At 39.7% G+C, this 24395-nt stretch overlaps 3 protein-coding genes across 4 annotated transcripts in view; all 3 read left to right on the forward strand.

Annotated features, from left to right (window-relative positions):
* On the forward strand, positions 1-8456 carry LOC120727210 (gasdermin-E-like). The gene is made up of 10 exons (XM_040021411.1): positions 1-233; positions 1400-1635; positions 1747-1939; positions 2177-2354; positions 2571-2691; positions 4664-4813; positions 5149-5270; positions 5535-5655; positions 5775-5845; positions 6385-8456. The coding sequence occupies exons 2-10, from the start codon at positions 1428-1430 to the stop codon at positions 6610-6612; spliced, it is 1392 nt and encodes a 463-aa protein (XP_039877345.1). The 5' UTR covers positions 1-233; positions 1400-1427; the 3' UTR covers positions 6613-8456.
* Positions 8457-9449: 993 nt separating this feature from the next.
* nup42 (nucleoporin 42) lies at positions 9450-14421 on the forward strand. 2 transcript variants are annotated; one of them, XM_040021290.1, is made up of 7 exons: positions 9450-9720; positions 10543-10869; positions 10960-11048; positions 11135-11211; positions 11888-11974; positions 12350-12452; positions 12683-14421. In XM_040021290.1, exons 1-7 carry the CDS (start codon positions 9551-9553, stop codon positions 13177-13179), a joined length of 1350 nt encoding a protein of 449 aa, XP_039877224.1. In that variant the 5' UTR covers positions 9450-9550; the 3' UTR covers positions 13180-14421. The 2 variants fall into 2 exon arrangements, with proteins under 2 accessions (XP_039877224.1, XP_039877225.1); XM_040021291.1 differs by having other exon boundaries at positions 9450-9719; positions 10548-10869.
* A 2830-nt stretch (positions 14422-17251) lies between these two features.
* Positions 17252-24395, forward strand: part of rims3 (regulating synaptic membrane exocytosis 3) — a 48564-nt gene continuing 41420 nt past the window's right edge. Inside the window, exon 1 of the mRNA XM_040020142.1 lies at positions 17252-17465. The gene's annotated coding sequence lies outside the window, so the exon portion shown is untranslated. The remainder of the gene's footprint in view (positions 17466-24395) is intronic.

Genomic DNA, 24395 nt, shown 5'->3' on the forward strand with positions numbered 1-24395 from the left:
AATTAACTCCAGGAGGCGGTCTTCTGTTAGGGTTAGCTATACAGTCCTCTCAGCACTCGCCTGTAGCTTCTCCCGGACAGTGCTGTCTTTCGGGGATTTGCTTCACAGTTTCGTCATTTGCTCAAATAGCTGTGTGTGAACTTTCACTTAGAAAGCCAAAGGACTACTTTTGGATATTATTTTTTACGTCATCATCGGTCACATTCCGTTACTGACTGTCAACTCTGAGAAAGGTAAAAACTTTATTTATTGGCTACTGCGTGTCAGTCTGTGTTTCTGTGCGATGACGAGACTAAGAATGGTTTCACTGTCCCAACCTGTGTTGTTATTTTGCGGTCAAAGTATTTTTGAGTCTCCGGCTCCCTTTAAATTCATCCAAGTCATGCGTCTTGAGGCTCGTGCGCAATTGACCTCACTCATTACGCCAGCTCGTGCGCGGCCCCAGCTACTGTAGCTTGAAAGCTTGAACTGGAAAAAGTGGGCTGCCGGGAAATGGGCTGGCACACGTGTGTATGGGGGTGGTCGTGGAGCCTGAGCCTGAGCCGAAAACAGGACTGTCAGGGCCCAACTTTACCAACCTGAAGCGTCTGATTATGCTCATCGACACATTACATTACTATAGAAAATCTATCTATCTATCTATCTATCTATCTATCTATCTATCTATCTATCTATCTATCTATCTATCTATCTACTGCATGTGACAGTTATTCCTTTTATGCCCCTTGTTTCCTTGGTTCAGAACACACTAAACAAAAGAAACATGAAATATTCAGAATGTGAGCTTTTACAGTGCGAGTTTGGGGTTAAAGGACAGTCCCAGGTGACATTACGGCAGCCGCTTAATAATTTAACCCAAGTGACTCAACACAGTGAATCTATGTCAAGTCATGGTTAGTTTGCCTTAATCTTCAACGGCGAAGTTGAACATTCTTACATTTTATTCATGAGGATAGTTTTCAAAAGCCTGAGCTCCATCATCTTCTTTTATGTAACATTCCTCTACCATCTAATGCTGCGCAGCCTTCTCCTCCAAACTCCCCACCCCTCTTTATTGTACATCCAAATATTGTGAATATTTAAACAATGAAAACTGAGACTGCAGTATTAGTGGACCTTGGTGTCTGTGTGCACTCATGTTTTTGTTGTTAAAGTCGTATCCTAACATCCAGGGGACTTCCTCTATGTCCGATGAGTCACTGATTTCTTGCTATTTGGGGGTTAACACCCCCCGACACAGGCCTCTCAGTCACTCATAAACAATCAAGGGTAGAGAGCTGGAGAGAATACCAACTGGAAATCACCTACAGTTGTTTAGATATTTAAATAAAACACATTAGGGTTGCTGTTGGAGAGAAATTAAGCCCAAGCTGAAACCTTTAATTTCTTTCTCTTCCAGCCGTCTGCGGTGCTCGTCTTCTGGAGTCATGTTTTCCAAGGCCACTGCCAACTTTGTCCGTGAGATTGACCCCGAAGGACTTCTCATCCACGTCTCTCGAGTAAATGACTCTCACAAACTGGTTCCCATGGCCCTCGTGATCAAACGCAAGCGCTGGTTTTGGCAGAGACCCAGGTACCAACCAACAGATTTCACTCTCGGCGACTTGTTGCTGGGTGACAAGGAGCTCATGCCGGGTAGGTGTGCAGATTCAAACTTAAGTTGTTATAGGAAAAATGTAGTGCATGTGAGTTCCCAGACACATTTCAACAAAGCTGATATCGGGGTAACACCTTGTGTTTTTTCAGGAGTGTCAGAGTCAGAATTCTTGACCTACAAGGGGACATATGGAGCTAAACTTGCTAGTGATCTGGGCCCCGAAGCCGGCTCTGCAAGTATCAGACTGGAGGGGCGTGGCACTACCAAGCTCCAGTCATGTTTTGGCCAGCTGAAGAAAGAGGAGGTGAATGTGAAGAAGCTATTACTTGACTCGGACAACAGGTATGATGTAATATTTTAAAAACTTTTTATTTTATTTTTAAAAACTGCTTTCACATATACAGGTTGTAATCGAAGATTAAGGAGATGAGGTCATCAATGGTGATGTAATGAACTCCTTATAAATGTGGACTTCAGGCATCACATGCTAAACACCTCAGACCACAGCGGCGTGGTGTCATTTTCCATTTGTCAATCAGTCTGTCTCAAACCATTAACACCAGCTTCTCTTCACATCAGGTCGGTGGACATGCAGCACGTGCTGGTGAGGCAGATAGAGAAGCGGGCTGAGGTGGTGGGGCTAGTGAAGGAGAGGATCCTCACCACCAGCCCCTGTTCCATCACCCAGACAAAAGTGGAAGAGTGCACCTTTCAAGGGGTGCTCGGGCTGGTTGGCATGCTGGGGAGTTCGGTTAAGGTAGGCCTCTTAAAAGCTTTTTTAGTCATGATGCCATGAGAGTTTTCAATAATTCTATCAGGTAAATTATTATCAGCATATGTCTTATTTTGTAGTTTGATCGCCATAAATTTGTGAAATTCTGTTTATGCCCCCCCCCCAAAATATAAGAAAAAAAGAAATCAGTCAGCCTTCCTCTAATCAATCCTATATGTGTGTGTATATGTGTGCTCCCAGGTGTGTGTGAAGGACAGCAACAGCATTGAGATAGACAGCGATGTTTCTGTGGAGATCCCCTCTGGTACAGTCATCGCGTACAGCATCCTGGAACTGGAGGTTAAAAAAGACGGACAATACTGTGAGTGTGTGTGAGTGAGAGTGTGTGTGGTAAACCACATGTGTGGTTATGAACGTGAGAATGACAATATCACTTTAACATTCTGGTGTGATCTCACTGACCACGCATACAACCAAATCACTGAAAAACTGCTGCTGTGTGTGGCAAAGGTTTTAAATGGATATCATAGCTTTTCTACGGTCTCTGCTTTGATTAAACACACATAGGTGTTTGCTTCAATGGCCTGAAGTTACCCTGCTGATATTTGTGTGATTATAATGGCAGTCTATAGGGATTGACTCATGTTTGGAACTAGCCTCAAGTGCAACTTCAGAAACTGGGACTCCATGTTGGCTTCATTTTTTTAGTTTCCTCTTGGGGCTAGCTTATATTGCCTGGAATGCCCAGGTGAGCTTCCGACAACTATCCTACAGCAGCCTCCAAGATGGCAGCGGTAGTATTTACAACAATGAAGCAATGATGCAGGATGTATTCAATCAACAGTCTTATCAGTCTTTTTGTCCTCTGGCCATTTCCCCTGCCACGGATGAAATGCTCGCTTACAGGTACTGTACTGCTGTTAGAGACAGGAGAGGTTAATGAGGGTGTACATGCTCGTCAGGTGTTGTTGTAATTATAGTAACACATGTAGCTGCCATCTACTTATGAAGAGGGTAATCTTTTATTGTGTGGATGCCTCAAAGGCATCCACACTATTGAGTTCCTGTTTCTCTTTATTCTTTATTCCACTATAATCTAGTTGCTTCCGTACGTTTTTTGGCACTTAACTACTCCCTCAGTTTTCAGCCAATTTTCACTGTTCAAACTTTTAAAAATTCTGCTGTTTCTGCTAATGGGTCCTATGACTTTTGGTGCTCATAACTTCTATACTTTTTGAGATATTGAATTTTTTTTTTGCAATATTTTTTGCCCATTTCTTCCACATTATCATTGGGGTCACTGATTTTCCTCGCCAGGTTGACCTGTGTTTTAGCTCAGTGAGATGAGATGCCGTTCTCAGACTGAGAGGCCATTTCTTTCAGTTAACAGTTAAACTTTTTTAACTATTTTCAACACAAATTTCAGCTTTTTCATCCCTTTTCAGCAAATTTTTCAGTTTTTTCTGCTGTTTTCAGAAAAAAACTCTTTTCAGCAGAAATTCTGCTCATTCACCTCTTTTCAGCGCAATGTTCTGCTTCTTTCCATCTTTTCTGCAGAAATTCTGCTCATTCAACTCTTTTCAGCAAAGTTTACAGCCTTTTCACCTCTTATCAGCACAATTCTCAGCAGCTCCTGCTCATTTCAGCAGAATTGTCAGTCGCTCCACCTTTTCTTTATGAGAATAAGTTTGGCTCAGTGAGATGAGTAGCTGCCTTGAGACCAGGAGGGCCAGGGTTGAATCCTGCTCATGGCAAAAAAAAAATTCACCACTTTTCAGCAAAAATTTCTCCATCTTTACCCCTTTCAGTAGAATTTTTGGCTTTTCACCACTTTTCAGCAAAAATTTTCTGCTTCTTCACCTGTTTTCAGCAGAATTTTCAGTTTCTTCACCACCATATAACTTTTTGCAAGTTTTCAACTTTTTCAGCTTTTTCAGCAGGCAACTTCAGCATTAAGGCATCCACACAGCATTTTCGCAGGAAATGTAAATTTTTCTAGTTTTATCTCAGTTTACCATCTCCTGTCCAGCCATTTTGCTGCTGCTGTGTGTGTGTGTGTGTGTGTGTGTGTGTGTGTATCAGATAGGACACACTATATTACACCCATACATGGCAGCCGCACTATAAAGAGCAATTATTCTTCTCGACTTAGATGCTTTGAAAGGGAAAATAAAATGTTGGGAATAGAAAAGTGTTAGTGATAGATAGCCAAACATGGTTAGAGGATAGAATAGCAACAGTAAGTTCTTCTGTTTACACACTCAATAATCAGATAACATTTGTGTGTGATATGTGTTTGCCCATGTGTTTATGATGTTTTCTGTATTTTTCAGACATATGTCTACAACCTGGTGCAATTGGAGGCTTTGAGTCAGACTCCATCTCGAGGTCCTGGCCTTCTGATGATTGCTTCGACACAGTGGATGGAAAGTGCAACGAGCAGAAGGTTCCACAGAAAGCACCCCTTATTGCACTTCATAATGGTGTGTCCCTTCATTCATACATTCACACAATTACTTGTTGATCGAAAAAAATATAACAAATGAAACACAGTAGACTTATGGCAAACTGAGGAAGGTTCCTTTTTGTCCCAAATACAACTGTTATTTTATCCGTCTCATTGAAACGTTGCCTATGCCGTTGCATTTTGTGGTTTATTCTCAAACATTATAGCTGAGCTGACTTTCCTCAGTAGTAAATGCTGCCACTAAAACTAGCTGTAATACCTAAAAAAATGATTATGACAATATGAAAGAACAGCAGTCACATGGTTATAATAATCGATAATAAACAAACAGTATCTTCTGGTTTGTTGCAGAATCGCAGGAAAAAGTCCTTTCTCCTCTGGCAAAGCTCCCCCAGCCGACCCAATGGGCTTTATTCAAGAAGCTCCAAGAAACTCTGAATGACAGAGCTGCTCTGTCATATCTGCAGCTTGTGGTGAGTGAAACTGGTAATGCCCTGTAGACCAAAACAAATTTCCCACGTGTGGGACTAATAAAGCTTATCTTATCTTATCTTATCTTATCTTATCTTATCTTATCTTATCTTGTCTTATCTTATCTTATCTTATCTTATCTTCGTGGTGACCACTAGCCAGTCGGCTAAAATAGTCTGTCTCGCGGTTGTGTGAATAAATGTGTAACCACAGCATCCCAAAATGTTTATTTTTCCTTCTAATCTGAAGCCCTTTTTCTATGTCAGCTTGAAGATTTGTGTAGCAATGAAATACACAATGGGACCCCAAAAGAAGAGCAGCCAAGTGCAGAGAGTCCCACTGAAAGCACCCTAAATGCAGCGCACCTGTTGGTCAGTGCCATGGAAGGTAAGAGGAAGTTACAGACAAAAAAAGCTCAGCATACAAAGCAGTGCTGCAGATTTTTATTTATTTTTTATTTTTAGTGGGTTTAACCTCATCATGTGTTCTGTTTAATGTTTTTATAGAGTTGCCCAATGAAACTCTGGAACTTCTGAGCAAGAGCGCTCCTGATTTTCTGCAGGCTTTCAACATGCTGGTTAGCTAACTTGTTTCAGTTTAGTACACATTGTTGGTAATGATTGGTACCATGATTAGTACATTGGTGGTTGAGTTATTTCAATAATTCAATATGTACGCAGAACACACTCACACACAAAAGAAAACTATGTATTAAAAATAAATTTTACATCTCTAAACATGACAAGCACCTGTTTAGCTTAGTATAAACGGGGAACTAGCTAGCCTATCTCTGTTCCAGAGGTGTCAAAATACACACCTATCTGACCTTCTAAAGTTCAATTAATAATAATATTTCTACTTTATGTATTTTTTACCCCCCAAAATTCCTTGTGACTTTCTGGTGGCTGCTTTAACCAGGCTAGCTATGCTAAGCTAACTACAACCAATTATGAGGTTTTAGCTCTATAGCTAATGTTATGACATAAATTTATAGTATTTATTAAACCATTTCATCTTTCTTTATTTTAGTTCTTTAAGGAAAGTAGAATTCGAATCTGTAAACCAGCATTTTGCAACAAAGAGCTTGTCCACTGATCCACCTACCTATCTCCCCAGGTGTACAAGCTAAAGAGCTGCGATGTTCTCAACATTCAGTCTCTTCCTGCCCTGCTGCAGGATAACCAGGCCTTTCAGCTGGCAGAGCAGTTACTTTCCTCTGCCAGTGTGATGCTAAGGAGAGACGCTGACCTCCTGTGGATGGAAACCAGAGATAATGCAGGAGTCCTACCAGTGGTCCTCTTCCTCAGCATCCATGGATTGTGTTTGCTCTGCAATGCGCTTTAACAGTTGTAGTGCCTGAGTGTGCACTCCCTCTCCTTTTATATTGATTGTATTTGCACCATTTCTTTTTTTATTGTAAAATCTTATTACATGTAAGCTTGCTATCGTTTGTTACAAGACTTTTTCATATTATTATCATTATTACTTTTAACACATTGCTTTAGATTTGTTACAGAGCAGGGGAATTTTTTTTTTTTCATAAATATGTTTTTATTATTTAAAACAAACATTGTATAACATGTATTTTGAAAAAAAGAAATATATATTGATAGATAGTGATTAATTGAAGGAGGATTTGATATATTGTGGGGCAGCCTTGATATGATATACTGTTTCATTTTCTTACTTTTCACAGAGTTTGATTAGACACCTTAGCAGGGGTCTCGAACTCCAGTCCTCGAGGGCTGGTGTCCTGAAACTTTTCCATGTGTCCCTGTTGCAACACACCTGAATAAAATTAGTAGGTCATTAGCAAGAGTATAGAACTTGATTGCATGCTGACGTGGCAACCCATAACCCTACTCAAGTATAAGTGTTTGGAAAAATGTACTTCTAAAAGTACTTTTATTGCACCAGGTTCTTTCACTCATGAGCTGCTGTAACATGAATCACATGGCTGAATTGTTTCTATAGAGTCTTGCTAATGACCTACTAATTGTATTCAGGCGTGTTGCAACAGGGACACATGGAAACATTTCAGGACAGCGGCCCTCGAGGACTGAGTTCGAGACAACTACCTTACAGTAATCTGTCCTACAAGTTCAATCCAGACGTTCTTATCTGCTAGTTTTTGGTACACAATTTTTTTTAATTTTTTAGTAAATCTCATCGTTTAGAAAATTTACTAACCAGGGATCACTTGAAAGGCGATTAAGCTAAAGGTAGTTCAAATTTCTCAGCTCAAGAAATGTTTACATGTTGATGATTTTATACAGAAGCGTTGAGCTGCCACCCAGGGAAAAGAAAAATAGAGCTATATCACATTATAACGTGAAACGTTTATTGATCTAACAATATACTTTACATGTTTGTACAATATATCTTTCACATTTGAACAACATAATATCACGTTATTACAATAAACATAATTATCACGTTATAACAAAAAACCTTTTACGTTCGTACAATATAAATATTATATTGTACGAACGTGATAATTATGTATATTGTAATAACGTGATATTATGTTATTCAAACGTAAAAAAGGATATTGTACTAACATTAAAATATATGTAACAAACAAGAAAAGTATATTTTTAGATTTTTCATGTCATAACGTAATATAGCTCTGTTTTTCTTTTGCCTGGCTGGCAGCTCTACACTTCTGCAATTTTAAGCTTTTCAATTAACATAAAAAATTGAAGTTTGTTCCATGCCTATGGTATGTAAAATAACTAGCCTTTCCATATCTATGTGGTGAAAAACATGCTACATGCCAATTCATGCAAGGATTTTTAATTTTAAATGGTACGGCATTGTATTGCTGCTCATCTTAATAATCAAAATAGCATTAAACTTTTTTTTTTTTACTTAAAGAAAGCTTTATTTTTAATATTCTCTTGAAGACCAGACTTTGTTAAAACAAGCTGCACTATAAAATACAGTATTGACATTTTTAAAAAGCAGTGCTTTTATTAAGAAGATCGTGTGTTGTCATATATGAACTATATGTTTTTATGACATTCCTTTTCTCATGACCTTACTGGTACTTACTTTCTAATTTATTGTTAAGAAAGACTATATTACTGGGCTTTCAAAGGAAGTGTTTTGCATGTAGTTGTCTGTATCAAAGTATATCATTTTGATAACATGGAAAGCAAAAATAAAACTTTTATATTTTCTGTGAATTGTGTCCTCCATAGAAAAATAAATGTGATGCAAGCTACATTTTATTGTACACGTTTAGAGAAAGTAGTGCATTGGGGGATTCCTGTGTTGAAAACTATAAATGATCATCTTTTACATTTACATTTTTGGAAATTAAGAACGAGTGTGGTATAGTCGCTGTGTATCAGTGAGGTATCGATACAGATTATTTACACCATTTCTAATTATCTTAAATTAGTGTTTACTTATTTTTTTTTACATTACAGTAAGCACCGTAACTTTCTTATAGTTCCACCATAGCTTTTAAGGTTACTATTTACTGACAGCTACAAACTGTAGGTAAGAAAGTGTTTGACATCTTCAGTGTGCTTTTTTTCATAGGTTCAAAAAGTTTCTCCAACTCCGAGATTCCAAACCACAAAGGCGTTATGAAAGGTGTATCTTGGATTTTAGTCAGAGTTTGTGCAAATATTTAATAATTATTAAATATTCTAAGGTCTTACAAACATTAAATCACTTTTAACTTTAACATTATTACACATCATGCTGTAGCTGTAATTTACATTTTACAAGTGATTATTTTAGCTGAGTCATGTTTAATAAGATCTTATAAGTTACTAGCTGAGTGAGTTATTAGTAGTTGTGACATTATTTTATTTACCAAGGACTTTACCAAGTACAAATACTAATACTACTACAATTTTCAGGTATCTGTAGTTTCTTCTCCTTACAATTTGGTCAAATAAAATAAAATAAAAATACAGATTTTTTTTTCCTTTGGTAAAGGTTAAATAAAAAAAAAAAGAAATAAAATGTGTTTTTAATTTAATATGATTATGTAATTTCTTGTTATTATTATTATTATTATTATTATTATTATTATTATTATTTTATATTATTATATAACTTTTGTTAAAAATAAAAAATATCTGATAGAGAAATTATCTGGTAAAGAAATTTAAAAAAAAAAAGAATCCCACCCGAAAAAAAAGACCACGTGAGACGAGTGGTGACGTAAATCTCGTGCGACCGCAGTTCAGACACGACCAGAAAATATTGCCGAGTGGAAGTGGTGTTTTTGCGCTCTAAAAGACGCCTTTAGCACCTTTTGGAAATGCCTGTGTGCAACTTCTTTCTTCAGGGCCGCTGTCGTTACGGCGAAAAATGTTGGAATGAGCACCCAAGAGGAGGAAGCAGAGGAGGAGGAGGAGGAGGAGGTGGTGGAGGATATAACAACAACTACAGCAACCGCTCCTCTGGTCAGCAACAGCCCCGAAGTGGAGGTAACGTGTTTGATAAGTTAACATTCATCTAAACGTACTTTCAGTTTCTTTAGCATTCTTCGTGTGATGTTTTCGCTCTCTTAGCTAGCTGTTGTTAGCCTTCCTTTACTGTTCCACTGAATTGTAGGCAAATTAAGTTTGCTTCGTGGGTAGGGTATTTGAACAGTGGGCTGAGATTGTGCTTATCTAGGTAACTTAACCATGGAGTTAACCCTGGATTTTCAACTGTGGTTCACTTCTTACTGGGGTGTGTCACCGTCATGCTAACTTATTTAGAAATGGAAGGGTAGCCTGAGTATGTTGAATTCACTTCATAGCACGGGGCCCAGTCAAAAATATCAACCCTGTTAAGTTTTAAGTATGTCAACAACTTGGCATATGGTGGCTTTTTTTTTTTTTTTTTTTTTTTTTTTTTTTTTTTCCAAACTTGAATGGGCATCACAGAAGAGGTTTTCCTGTTATTCTGAAGCCACATGAATGCACATTTAGTATAGGAGGGATGGGTAATGTTACTGTGTTGTAGTTTCTTTTCCAATGCAGTTATACTGGAAACAGATACATATTTTACAAAGGTCAGGTGTGTGGTAAACAACAGCAATTTAATTTCATGTTACCACTTCATGAGACCTCATGGTGGTTATCAAATAAATGAATGTAAAGCAGACAACCAGCTTTTAGTAAAGCAGAAAGTTGAGGATAAAGCTACCCAGAGAGCTAATAAAGTGATTTAAACAAGGATTAAAATTGGTTAATAATGATGATGCACTATGGAGTGTATTTTACACAATTTGTAATGCTTTGTGACACTGGTTTGTATTTTGATTCCAGGGTTTGGAAACAGAGTCTGGGTGAATCCTTCCCAGCAAAAAGGAAACTACATCCAGCCTTCATCCTTCTCTTCTCACGGAAGTGACGACTGGGGTCATGGAGGAGGTGGGGGAGGAGGAGGAGGAGGAGGTGGTGGTGGTGGTGGTGGTGGTGGAGGAGGAGGGCGAAGAGAAAATGTGAAGAGCTCCGACTTTAGTTTCTCAAGTCAAAACAGATTTTCAGCTCTTAATACTCCCAGCACCTTTGACAGGGGAGGCAGGGGGGGAGGAGGAGGAAGGGCAGCGGGAGGAACAGTTGGTGATGAAGACGACGACAAAAAACTGTAAGTCTTTATGAGAAAACATAACGTTCTTTTTATTTATTTTTATTTTTTATCAGTCGTAAGGAAATCATTGTCATATTTGTTATCCAGGGAAGTTATTCAGATGGACATGGATGTTTGGGAGAAGTCTGGCCAGTGGGGATTCTCGTGTTATTATAGCTTCAAGACACTTGTATCTGGTGTGTATGAGATTTTTCATTTTAAATGTATATTTTTAAAAACTGAAACACTGGACCTGAACATGTTTCCTATGTTCTGACTACAGGTTTCACTGACCTCTCCCCTGAAGAGCTCCGGCTGGAATACTACTCCACAAGACCTTCAGGAGATCTGCAGGGCTACGTAAGTGCAGTGTTCCTTAGTAATGTCATGTCTGTTTGGCTTTGGGTCAGTATTCATCTTGTATAGGATAAAGGTCTAATCATCTCTTAGTTTACTCAGATTGCACAGAGTGTATATTTGTTAATAATTTGAATCATTTTGGATAAGGATAAGTGTAAGATAATGGGGAATTTCAGTTTTTACTTTATAATTTCTTTAGCGTAAGATTTACAGTTAAATTGCATTTTTTTGCCTTATTTAATTTTTACGTACTGTTCCTTTAACACACGGTAACTGTGCACGGGGGGAGCGTTCGCGACGGGCAGTGTGGAGCTACGGGGGCTTTAACTAGCTGTGGAGAAAAACAGTTTCTTACTGTGTTTGCAGTGTACAGGAACATTCAAACGGATCACTGTATTTCAAAACTGTGGAAATAAATGTTTGCATGTTTGTTTTTCGACTACAAGCGGACTTTGTGGATTATGTTCAACTGCACTAAGACACGCGTACGGCCCGACTACCAGCTAGTGCTTCCGCGGTATCACATCTTCTTCGTGGATAGAAGCATGGCCCCAAGTCTTTTTGTTACATGGGCTTGATTATTATAATCAAGCTCTAATTTAATATCGGAAGGCAAAAGGTTAAATGTGTTTAAGTATTTCTAAGAGTATAAGAAATTCCTCTTGTCTGTGCTTAGATGAATGGCATCAATCAGCTGCTCAGTCAGTGGAAAAACAGAGTCCAGGAATTGAAGATTATGAATCCAGCCACTCGTGCGGCACTGGTAAGACACACAGATCCTCACAAACACCGCTTCCCAACTTTAGATCATTTGTTACAATTCCAGAGTCCATAACTGGTCCCTAATGAGACGTGAAAACCAAACAGCACTGAGAAGATGTGTTTAGATTTTTACCATTAGGTGTGCATGTCAGCAGTGTGCAGCAATGGAAATGTCAGAATGCATTTTTGTTTAATAAAGTTTCCTTCTACTCTTCGAACGTATCGAACACCTGGTTTAGATTTAATGCTGACGTTCTGATTTCACACTAGCATTGCTCCTGTCTGTTTTGGGGCTTTTAATTCAGTGTTTTACGTTTTTTGTTTTTTTTTTTTTTTTTTTTTTTTTTTTACTTCACTTCATTTGTTTTCATTGCAGCTTGCAGAATTAAATGGTGCCGCACCTCAGGGATCTTCAGGTGGGTTTGGTTCGACAACAGCAACTGGATTTGGATCCTCCATCTCCAGCTTTGGAAGCAAAGGTAAAGATTAACGATTTCTTTATTGAATCATAAACTGTCTTTCTTTTTTGAAGGTACTTCCCATTTCTAATGAGTTATGATGCTTGAGCAGATTTTACAGAGACTGCATGTAGTTTAGTATTTTAGCACTAAATTAAAGAAAGTGTAGGTTTTCAGAATTTCATAATAAAAGGTATTTTATAAAATTATCTATCACTCCATGATAACTCTAAGTCCTTCTGTTCCTGCAGATTTTGGTGCACCAGCCCAGGCCAGCGGTTTCAGCTTTTCTGCTTCAAATAGTGGATTTGGCTCTGCAGCCACACAGTCATCTTCAACAGGTTTTGGTGACATCTTAGCAGCTCCCACACAGCCTCCCTCTGGGTTCGGCACTGCGTCCTCCTCTACACCTTCAGCTTCAAGTTTCTCCTTCGCCTCTACCACCACGGACAAACCGGCACCTGCGTCAGGATTTGGATCTGCCTCTGGATTTAGTTTCCCCACTACAGCAAGCAGCAGTTTTGGGGTTGGAGCACCTGCGACAACAGGAAGCGGCAGTCTTTTTGGGCAGACAAGTGGAGGATTTGGGGCAGCAGCCACTCAGCCCACTTCAGGAACTGGGTCTGCCGAAGGGGCGTCGGACAGTCTGTTTTCCCCTGAGAGTAAACTGACCGAAGAGGAACTGAGTCAGTTCAAGGCTAAGAAATTCACTCTGGGACAGATTCCACTGAAGCCCCCCCCCTTCTAACCTGCTAATGGTGTGATACTGTGGAGAATATGGGTAGATTATTAAACTAAAAACTATAATTTTGTGTAAACTTTAAGCTTTAAACCTTTTCCGTGCAAGTAATTTTGAAGATGTGGCTGACATCCACACACTTCTCCTCGGTGTAGGTGGAGAAAACTCAGTTTGGAAGTGTGCTGTGTACTTTCGAGCTATCTTTTGTCATAAAAAGTTCTATTTTTGAACGATTTTAGGTTGCATGGGTTTTAATTTGTTCATTTTTTCCCCTTTTATGAAGTACCTAAGGGTACAGCAAAAAAAGTTGATGAGGAAAAAAATCTTTTAAAGGTTTATTTTAATTTTTAATGATCAAACATGCAAAATTCAGCAAATCAGCTTCTTGAACTTTATGTGGAGTAAATTTAAGATTATCTGTGTGTTGGGCTAAAGGTAAATAAATGTATTTCATTTAAGGTTTCATGGGATAGGAATTCTTGCTGTAATTACATGTGTCAGTCAGAAGGTGGTGTCCCAACACAAGCTGTCCATGAGGGTTTTTTTTATTATTATTATTGTTATTATTTCTGCATTTAAGTGTACTTGTGTTTTAACCTAGAAGTACTTTTTAACTTCAGGCTACTTTTCCCTTGCAATGTAATGAGATAAAACAACAAAATCAAGGCCTGGAAACCAAAAACAAACATTTATTCACACCAGATTTCTGCTAAAAGAGAGCAAAGTGAGGCAGCTTCCAAATGACAGAGAATAAATAAGCTGTTCAGAATGTATTTATTAGGTGCTGAGCAAATGGTGGGACAGTAAGAGTGATCCATGTGACAGCAATAAACCATTCTGCTGAGGGGGCTCTACCTCTGCTGACTCGAGCATATTTTCAGCTGACGGGGAGTGCGTAGCTTCAGTCGGAGGTGAAGCTGGGTTTCGTGTTTGCCTGCGTTTGTGTGTCCGTGTTTTACAGCCAGGTCAAAAAGGCCTTGTAGATATAATTAATACAAATTTTATGTGTTCTTATAAATACTGAACATTAACTGCGAGCAACGGTGTGCAACACAGTCATTTTCTCTCCTGCTCCTCTGTCCCTCAGCAGTAACCTCCCACCCACCCCCTGCTAGAAGATGATAAATAATTCAGCTGATTAATGAACGACTGAAAAAGACACGCTCTCATGAAAAGGCACTTGCTCCCTCGTGCCGCTGAAATGTGTTTGTATTGCTGTCCTGTGACTTTTAAAGCAATCTAACTGATAAATAAGGGCGCTTGTGAGTGTTTGTTACCCCGCCCCACACCAAATAAGCAGGTTTGCTACGGCATCAAATCGATAGCATTGCTTGTGTTTATGTAGGGCATGCATGAGTGAGGGGATGAGTCTGTGGATACCTGAATACACACACAGAAACGCACGGGGTTTCATTGGTATCATTTACTCACTCTCAGATACATCACCTCAGTGATGATGTGGGATTGCTCGTCTGACCAGTTGTGCGTAATCTTAACACACATGCGTACCCTCCTTTCCTCCCATGGATCATTAAATATTCCCCAAGAGGGACCCTACATTTAAAATGATTGAAATACAGCGTCAAGACTTGAGTCCATATGCTCCTTCAGTCCTCCCTTCCCAACCCTCCTGTGAAATCACTGCTTAAACAACACAGCGTGCACTGTAATCCAATTGACTGTGCCCTGACTTCAGCAACACGGACCAGATGTACACAGTATATGGTGCTTTAATATATTTAACACACCTATCGATAAGAGGGAAACAGGAGCTGTCTGTCTGGTTGATGCCCTCTTTAGACTGCATGCTCCGGCTGTGTAGCAGCTCCAAGTGGATCCTTTGAATTATGACTTCTGCCTGCTGCTAACTTTTCCAGATCAGCAATTTTTGTCTTTATTATAGGGTGACTAAATGCACGCTGTTTCCATTGCCACTGTGGTGTCTGCATTAGCTGATGTCAGCACTGGAAAGAAAGAAACGCTTCGGTTGCCCCTCTGCACATTTCAGAGGAACTGAGTTGAATCCAAAACTACTATAAATAGGGTATGATTCCAGGTGACCCCCCCACCCCCTCCACCACACACACACACACACACACACACACACACCCCTTTTATAGTTGTAGCAGAGAACAAGGCTTAGTAATTGGAGCTATGAATCCAGAGGTAGAATTGATTGTGTTGTGCCACAGCAGTTTGCCTATGGGAAACAGGGCATTGATCCAAGGCCTCTGATTTATGCCTATCTGACTGGCTTTTTGCAAGAGGCCTTGGTGGCACATATTTCACCTGCAAATATATTTTTATAGGTCCATGTCTGGCCTTGTGTTTCCATGCTGAGGATGTTTATGGTTTCATAGTAGGATTAGTGTCGTCCGCTTAACACACTGAGAGTAAGAAACGTTGGCTTAGAGAATATACTGCACATGCTGCATTTAAGGCTGGGCTAGTCTCAAATATTGAACTGGAGATCCAAAAAGGCTGGATAGGAAATAAATTCAAAGCATCAATTTTAACTGTGCAGACACTGCTGCATACTCACTAAGTGGAAACGGAAGCATAGCCATTTCAATTTCATTAGATCTCATATAAATTCAAAATACTTTCCAGTAAAGATCATGTCTGCTTTTTTTTTTTTTTTTTTTAAATTTCATTTCACATTAATCTAGTGTACTGGTGCTGTGCAGACTGGGTAACTCAGACAGTAACAATGTGATGTGTTATGAGTCATCTCTAGCAAACATCCAGTATACTTGTTGAGTTTTATACATTACAGAAATGGAAAAATTTAAATGCTGTGTCCAAGCCAAGAGTCTCAACTTGCATAGGCCTACTGTACGTACTCCAGCCTGCGATTGCTTGCAGCTGTTTGAGTTAGATCAGAGAATAATTTCAGTCTTGCAAAGGGCAGCGACCGCCAAAGAGTTCAACAATTCTTGAAGTTCACCATGAGTGGCTGCAAAAGAAAAGCAACTGTTTTCTTCACACTTGTTGGATTAAATAACTTTAGGAGCTAGGACACATGTAAATATATATAACTCATTACAACACTTTAGAGTAAACGAGTTTGACATTTTGCCACATACACCCTTTAGTTGTTTTGTTGAAATTAACATTAGAAGATTTCTTTTACTCTCTTTTTTGTCCATTAAGTATGAGGCTGTGCAGCCAGGAGACCATTAGATTAACAAAACAGCAAGAGTGGCAAAGTTATTGCCGCTCTCTGCAAAAATGACAACACATCTAAAAATCGCCAATTAACACATTATAATGTGTGTTAACTATTTCACAGCCATGGACTGTGACTTGTTGGAGTGAGTCTCATCCCCACTGTGAATTTGCTACATGAAAACCCTAGCTATGATTAATATTTCACTTTGGGGGAATAAAAAAAGTACTATGACAAGAACATCAACATAACCTTTTTAGCTAAACCCCCCCAAAACCCTGTTTGCTTATTTACACATACAGCTGTTACTTTATGTGATTAACGTTATAAATTGGCTATTCAATTCTTCTATTCTTCCTGTTTTCTTTGCTATCTAGCTTGGTAAGCTAGCTTATATGCTAACTGCATATCAACTACTGCTAGCTGTTTATAAACTTTAGAGTGCCTAATTAAGGTTTTTAAAAAGGCAGTTCCTGTAACATATTTTTTAAATGCAGCTACATTATTATCATTAGCATTATTATTTAATAAAAGGTTGCTGTGTTTACTTTTTTATTTCACTAAAATTATAATTTTGTAAAATTTTATTTCACAACTGGGTCATGCCAGAAATAGTTTTTTTGAAAACCACTGGGCTAAAAGCTGGTGCACAGCAGTTAATAAAACGTAAAATGTAACTTTCTCCAGCCTGAAAACAGTTTCCTCCTGAGGCCGAAACGAAGAATGTCAAAGGTGAATCACAATGATAAATGTGAGGACAGGTGGACGCTTTTGCACAGGTAAACATTTACAGTTCCCTCCACGCTTTCTCCACACATGTCCACGCGTAGTCGCTGTTTGCCTGTCTTCTCCAAGCGGCTGGGCCTGCTTGTAATCCATCTCTCCTCTCCCTCCTTCCCACCCTCCTATCCCTTTCGCCACAGCAGCGCGTTTCTCGCCGCGCCTTGCATGCCGTGTGACCAGCATCACAGAGCCGACAAGCCGTCCTGCGAACCGCCGTCCTCACACCAGCACAGCGAAAATAAAACCCAAACGATGACATACTTACAAAAACGACAGAAGCAAACATTAATTTGACAACTTCCGACTCCCCGCACCTTGCCTTCGCCGCTCCTTGCTGTAAGTGGTAAGTGCACTGATTCCTTCTTAATTGCGCGGCTCGCGGTGCTCAGTGTCCGTGCAGGACAATGATCGCACCAATGGACTGATGATCGGAATAATACAACTGATATCTGAGCAGATGAGAGGAGCATGGCGCAAATATCTTAAACTGTGTTTAATCTTGCAGTGTACAGGCTATAGGCATTTTGGAGGTAGTGGACTGGATTAGATTATTTGCAGCACATCAGCTGGAAATACTTTCCTCTGTTATGCTCTCATCTTTGTTAGTAAGCAATTGCCACGATACAGCTTACAGGTTCATGTCTTCTCTTACTTTAATCTCGTTAAGTGTTTAAAGAGATTAATACGGTCATAAGAGACAGTAGATATGATGCACAGTGATGCTGTGGTGGATATAGCATTGTGGCCTAAATACTCATAGACACAATTTTCTTGCTTTCACTTTTACTAATAAAGTATTCTGATTCTGATGATTCTTAGTCTACACTGATGTTTGCTTAAGAGATGTGGAACCAGTTGTCTCTGCTGATTTAGACATGTAGGGAGAAAGTTCAGGCATGTCATAGGTCAGCTGTGCCCTTCTGGTGATCTGTGGATGGCTGCATGAGGTCAAAGGCATAAAGGTGCCTCGCTATAATTCAGTTTATGCACTGCTGCCCCTTTCTTATGGTGTTTGTTTATGCTGCACGTGACAGTGAATGGAGAGGAAGGAGGGAGTGTGAGTGAAACTGAGCATATTTTAAGATGCCTGCCCCTTGCCTGTGCCAAGTGCACGCTGAGGTGTGAGGTTGTATCAGATGGCTGCATGAACGTGTATGCACACAAATGAAGGGAGATGCAAACACCAGAATGGCAGCGCAGACTGTGCTCCCCACCTGTGGAAGGAAACTGAAACATGTGACTCAGGATCTTCTTTTGAATAAAAAGGGACAGTGCATATTAATGAACATATATCAATGTAAATATGCCAGAGTTAGCCAACAGGCTAAATTTACATCTGTAGCACCTGGCAGGTCAGACAAAAACAATAAATACGGAATTTAGCAAACCCTCAGACAGTGTACAACAATCTAGTCCAGACAACAAATACATGAAATTACAGCACAAAATGTTATATTACAATGAAATCCAAAATATGTAACATTAAAAATAACACATATTAATATAAAACTAGTGATTGCAAATCTGATTCCTGTTTAGCCATCGTTTGAGATTAGTTTTAAATGTGTTGAAGGAAGTCCATTCTCTTAATACAGCTGGAATACCATTCCACATCTCAGTATCTTTGCCAGAGGTAGTGAGATACCAAAGGTACTGTACAATCCCTTCTAGTAGAGGATCTGATTACTCTTCCACTGATATTGGATTTAAACATGATGAACTCACTCAGTGAGGGTGGAGCAAGTCCATGTAGGATCTTATAAAAAGAACAAGCAAAAGTAAATATTTAAACATTTTTAAAACTGAAGATATTATATTTCTGAAGCATGAGACAGTGATGGAAAGAAAAAGGGTTTCTCTCTAAAGCTTCTAAGGCCTTTTAAAATAAAGAGTCTTTGGTTTCAAAGTAGCTGTACTTTGACTTTCTCTCAATCGTGTGAAGGGAATAGTATGAAGGCAGTTTGATATTTGTGACACTTGTAATTGTTAGTATTAAGCATGAGTAAGCGAGAGCGAGTAAGTGCATTAACTGGCACTAAAGGACTGTATCTTCTCGGCCTGTTTCAAGGAGAAAGAGAATAATTATCCTCATGCTTAACTCTTAAAATGCTACCGTGACTCAGACTCGATCCTTTGAATAATCCAATGAAACGCAACTGAGTAAATAAAATCTTAAAAAGACTGAAACTTGTGCTGTGGAAAGCTGTGGCCCTGTACTTCCATTTAACTTGAACTCACACATTCACAGAAGCCAGTTTTCATAAATTTGCTATTCTGTACCGATTTAAGAGAGACCAAGGATCACTCATCCCATTTTATATCCTCAAAAGCTGCCATTTAGCTCACATGTCTGCTTATGAAGTATTCATGTGCTCGTGTCACAGTTTTACTCCAGATTTGGTTGGGTGTGGCTTTCCAAGCAGCTTTTGAGCTGCAAGTCTGGGATGGAACAAAAGCCTCTTATTGTAAAATATTTACTTGGATGAAATATATAGCTGTGCTCAGAAGTTTACATACACAGTGATTTCCATGAACTCATCTCACTCGCAAATAAAGGAGGATCCAAACGCAGGCACTTGTAAAGGTGTGAGGGTGGTTTATTAAACACAAAATAAAAATGGGCAAACGGCAAAAGGAACAGAAGGCTATATAAACTGAGAACAACTAAACTAGTGAACACAAACCAGGACATGAACATGAAGGAGGATGAGCAGCGGAGAATGACGACGGACAGCAGGGAAAACACACGAGTGAGACATGGTAGATACACAGACAGACCAGCAACTACAATGACAGAAGACGCGACTTAAATACTCACAGAGAAACACAGGGAGATTACACACAGGTGGTGGACACAGCTGGGAGTAATTAACGAGACGAGACAAAACTGAACACACTCACATGAGACGCTGACCTTCACAATAAAACAGGAAACAAGAAAACACTACACAAGGACGCAGACACGACACTGAGAGACAGACAGAAAATGACACATGGAACTTGAACTATACTATACAGACACAACCGAAGGACAATTCCTAAAACCTGAATAAACAGACACATAGAATTCCAATAATAATAATAATAATAATAATCAACAAAGCACAAGAGTAGCGAAAAGATAATTCAAAAATAAATCAAAACATAATAAACTCAAAATGCTGGGTCGAACCGACCCAGAACCGTGACATGGACCTGGATTTCAAGCGTAGTCTGTAGGATTGAGGTTAAGACTTTAGGAAGACCATTCCAGAAGTTTAATCCAGTCACAAACCAGTTTTGATGTGTGTTTCGGTTCATTGTCCTGTTGGAACGCACAGTTTTTTCCAAGTTTCGTCTAGTCGTTGATTACTATTTATTATTCCATCCACTTTGTGCAGTGTATGAATATCAACAAAACAGCCCCAGAGCATGATGCTACCGCTACCATGCTTGACAGTTAGTACAGCCTCATCTTTATTCCTCCTAACATATCTCTTGTCATTGTGGCCAGAAACATCAATCTTTCTCTTTTCTGACCATAAAATGATGAGTACCCTCTCAGTCAGCGTTGTTAACCTTGCTTCGCTGTGGACAGTGATGCTGGCGTTCCAACAGTTTTCAGTTCATGGCAGGCTCTAGTCTTGGTGGTTTCTGGGTTGTTCCTTAACATCCCAACAAATTTCCTCTCATCTGAGGGTGACAGTTTGAGTCTTTTTCCAGACCTGGGCAAAGTGGAGACGCGTCCGAATAACTTTGACACACCATTATTCAAACTGATGATCTTGGAGTAGTTCTTGTAGAACATCCAGCACAATTTAATGAAAGATTTAGAGTAAGTTTATGTATATGTTTGAGCCTGTATGCAAACGTCTGTTTGAATACGTCTGTTTGTATACTGTATGGATTTGAGAAAATCCAAAATAAGCCAGTAAGTCAGTAAACATGTCTGCTGTACAATAATTTCACTGTGGACAAAGAAAAGTCGAAAGAAATGAATAAAAGCCTCAAATTACCATCATATTATGTAAAGTTGTGACCACAATTGTATGATTGTGCATAGTCTTGAGTCTTAGTGGTGGGGAGAGTAGCATCACATATTATCAGATGAGCTGCTCCAAAGGCCAGCCTGACTTTTGTGCACTATATCATCTTCCATCAAAGAGCCTCAGCTCACATGCACACACACACACACACACACAATACTAAAAACCAATAGCTGGAAAGGGCAAAGGCAAAGTGCAGTGCAACACACACACACTCATAAATGCACTGACACATCTGATCACACTTCAGATCTGTAGCTGCCCGCTGCTGGTTCTGGTGCTCTTTGAAATGAAAATCAAATGAAAACAACCAAGAGGCAGAGCTAGACACTTATCATAGCAATGAACAGGCTCCGGTGTGCGTGTTTGGGTGCTTATTTATATGTGTGTTATTGTTGCACCGTATGTCGCTGCTTGCACTCGTGGATAGCCATCTGTGGGGCACAATTCACTAGCCAACTGGTATGTGTCATCAATGGCGGTGGTTGTGATTGGCTGACGATTATTGTTTGGCTTGATTCGCGCCTCACCTCCCACTCCAAACTGGACTTACCACTGAGACACTAAGGTGTTATATAAGATTATTTTGCATACTTGGACTGAACCTTGCCCAGAAGAGGTCAGCCCATATGGATGTGATGGGGGTTTTTGACCTATATTTTTGAAGTTTACATTTTTCATGACACAGTGAGGGAATTGTCCAGGTTGAAAGACCAGTAATAAAAAAAATGAAAAAACAAAACAAAATAGTGGTTATGGTGCCCCTCTGAAAACCCTTGCCAAATCAAAGATGGGGATCCATAGTGTGGCTAATGTTTCTAAAAAGGAAACAACTGAAAGAAGCTAAGGTAGGCTGCCGTTGTTTTTAATTAGTTGTCGATAGATTTTCCTCATCTTCAATCTGGGATTTTAAGAGAACCATAATGCTTTTTAGACACAAAAATTTTTATTATCCTGTTAAATTAACACTGTTAATTATGAGCCAGATAAAGTTTGGTGTCTAGCTCCCACATTAAGGTTATTTGTAATGTTGTTTCATTAATTTGCCATAGCCAGTAGCCACTACCTTAGTGATAACTTAAGAGACAGCTAATGTGGCTGACTGATAATTACCTAATTTCTAAATGACTAACATTAACATGTGCAGTGACAGGGTTAACTATGATGATAACCTTTGCTGACCTCACGAGGAATCCTAATAGAATGCTGTTCAGTGTAATAAACTACTGATCATGCTTTTAGCTGCTAGTGACGTTGGGGGTGGGGTGGGGGTGTTCTGGCCTGTGTGCAGTGATGTTATGGGCAGTTGTGTGTCAGTTAGAGGAGCGAAGATGGCAGTGTCGGTAACAGTACTGTTGCAAATGAGTATCTAATCCAACACTAACTTTTACTATCCATTAGTGTCTGTGTATTCATTTTTTGGCCCAATTATCCATCCATCCATCCAACTACCTGGTATCTGCTATTTATCAAGCACTGGGTTGTGCAGCTTTAGCCCAGTGAAGCCCAGATCTCTCTCTCCTCAGCCACACTCCTTCAGGTTAGCCAATGGAGTATTCCTAGGCCAACTGAGAGATATAATCTCTCCAGCAATCTCTCCACATAATCTCCTGAGTCTAACCCAGGGCCTTCTTTTGGTGGTATATACTTAAAACACCTCACTCTACAAGTGCTTAGGAGCATCCTAGTCAGGTGCCCAAACCACCTCAACTAGCTTCTTTCAGTGTGTAGAAGAATCGGCTCTGCTGTGAGCAGCAATATCCCACTTGCACTATTAACACTGTGTGGGCAGAGCATTGCTTCCGCCTCCCGAGTTGTGTGATGATTTGACAGAATCGCTTCAAGGCCAACTGACAGTCTGGCTCTATGGCCAAACTTCTCCCATACCTGACTTTTTGCTTTAGCTACTGCCAGAGCTGCACTTTGATTGGCCTGCTGGCATCTGGCAGCTGTCTTTGGAGTCCTGTAGGGTAACCAACCTTGATAGGACCCTTTATTCCGTTTAATGGCTCTCGTCACCTCTGATGGCCAGCTCTGTGTAGCTTCCTGAGCCATTGAACGTGGTCCATTCAGATTCAGTGTCCCCAGCCTCCCTCGGAATGCTGTCAAAGCTGTATGTAATGTGGGAACTGAAGGTCTTCTTATTAGAGTTCGGCCTCTCTTCAGGACACTAGCTCCAGAGCCCAAGCCATGAATTTGTCATCTATTAAAATTATAAATATATATTTTAACTCAAAAGTACAGTTTTTAAATTTAATGTTGCTGAAACAGCAAAATAATAAAAGAAATTAAATCTATCTGATCGAGAAATCACTCATCTTTGGAAAAGAGAGTTTATTACAGAGAAATGTCTCTTTCCAAAATAAAAGCTATACTATACGCTTCTTCTGGGCTATATTCTCAGCAGCATATTAAACATATCAGGTCCCCATAAGGAGAATCATGTGCTAACGGCTGTCTAAATGACTCGGGTAGTTTGTAGCATGCGTGCTTGTTGTTTTTGTCTGCTTCCACTTGTCTTTGCACTAGGATGATGTCGGCGCAAATGTGCAGTCATATTCGTTGTGTTCTCACTAGTGCTGTCAGCGTTAATCTCATTAAAATGACATTAACGCCATAACGCGGCAAATCTCCGTTAACGAGTTACCGCGGATCACCCTGTGTGAGGGGCTGGACGGCGTCAACACGTTAACGAGCTAACTGCGCTAACGCACTAGTTCCCACCAATTGAGCATTGCGTGGCATCCGACATACTGTTTTACTTTTGTCCATGACGCGCTTACCTTCAGGGTCATGCTTCACATGAAAACCAAGATAGTTCCAAACGCCAGATCTGAATGAGGGTGGGGGAGGTTCAGTTTTGGGTAGCGTTGAGGCAGTTGCCATGTTGCAACGAGCTTAGCTTCTGTCTTGCTAGCTTGTGCTTTGTTCAGTGGATCTGCACTCGATAGTGCAGCCTAGGCGGAGTAGTCGAACGCAGATCTGCTGAGTGCTCAACACAGACAGCATCGTCAGAAGAAAAGAATAAAAAAATATAAAATAAATTGTATTGTTCGATACATATGCATACCGAACCGAAAGCACTGTATCGAATGGTTCAATACCGATGCGAGTATTGTTGCACCCCTAATATATATGTGTGTGTATATATATATATATATATATATATATATTAGACATATAAGTAAGATAAACATGTAACTCTTATCCTGTCTTCCTGGAGGATCTGTATGCATTCCATTGCACAC

This window comes from Simochromis diagramma, unplaced genomic scaffold (genome assembly GCF_900408965.1).
Source record: "Simochromis diagramma unplaced genomic scaffold, fSimDia1.1 OVJJ01000753.1, whole genome shotgun sequence".
NCBI lineage: Eukaryota > Metazoa > Chordata > Actinopteri > Cichliformes > Cichlidae > Simochromis > Simochromis diagramma.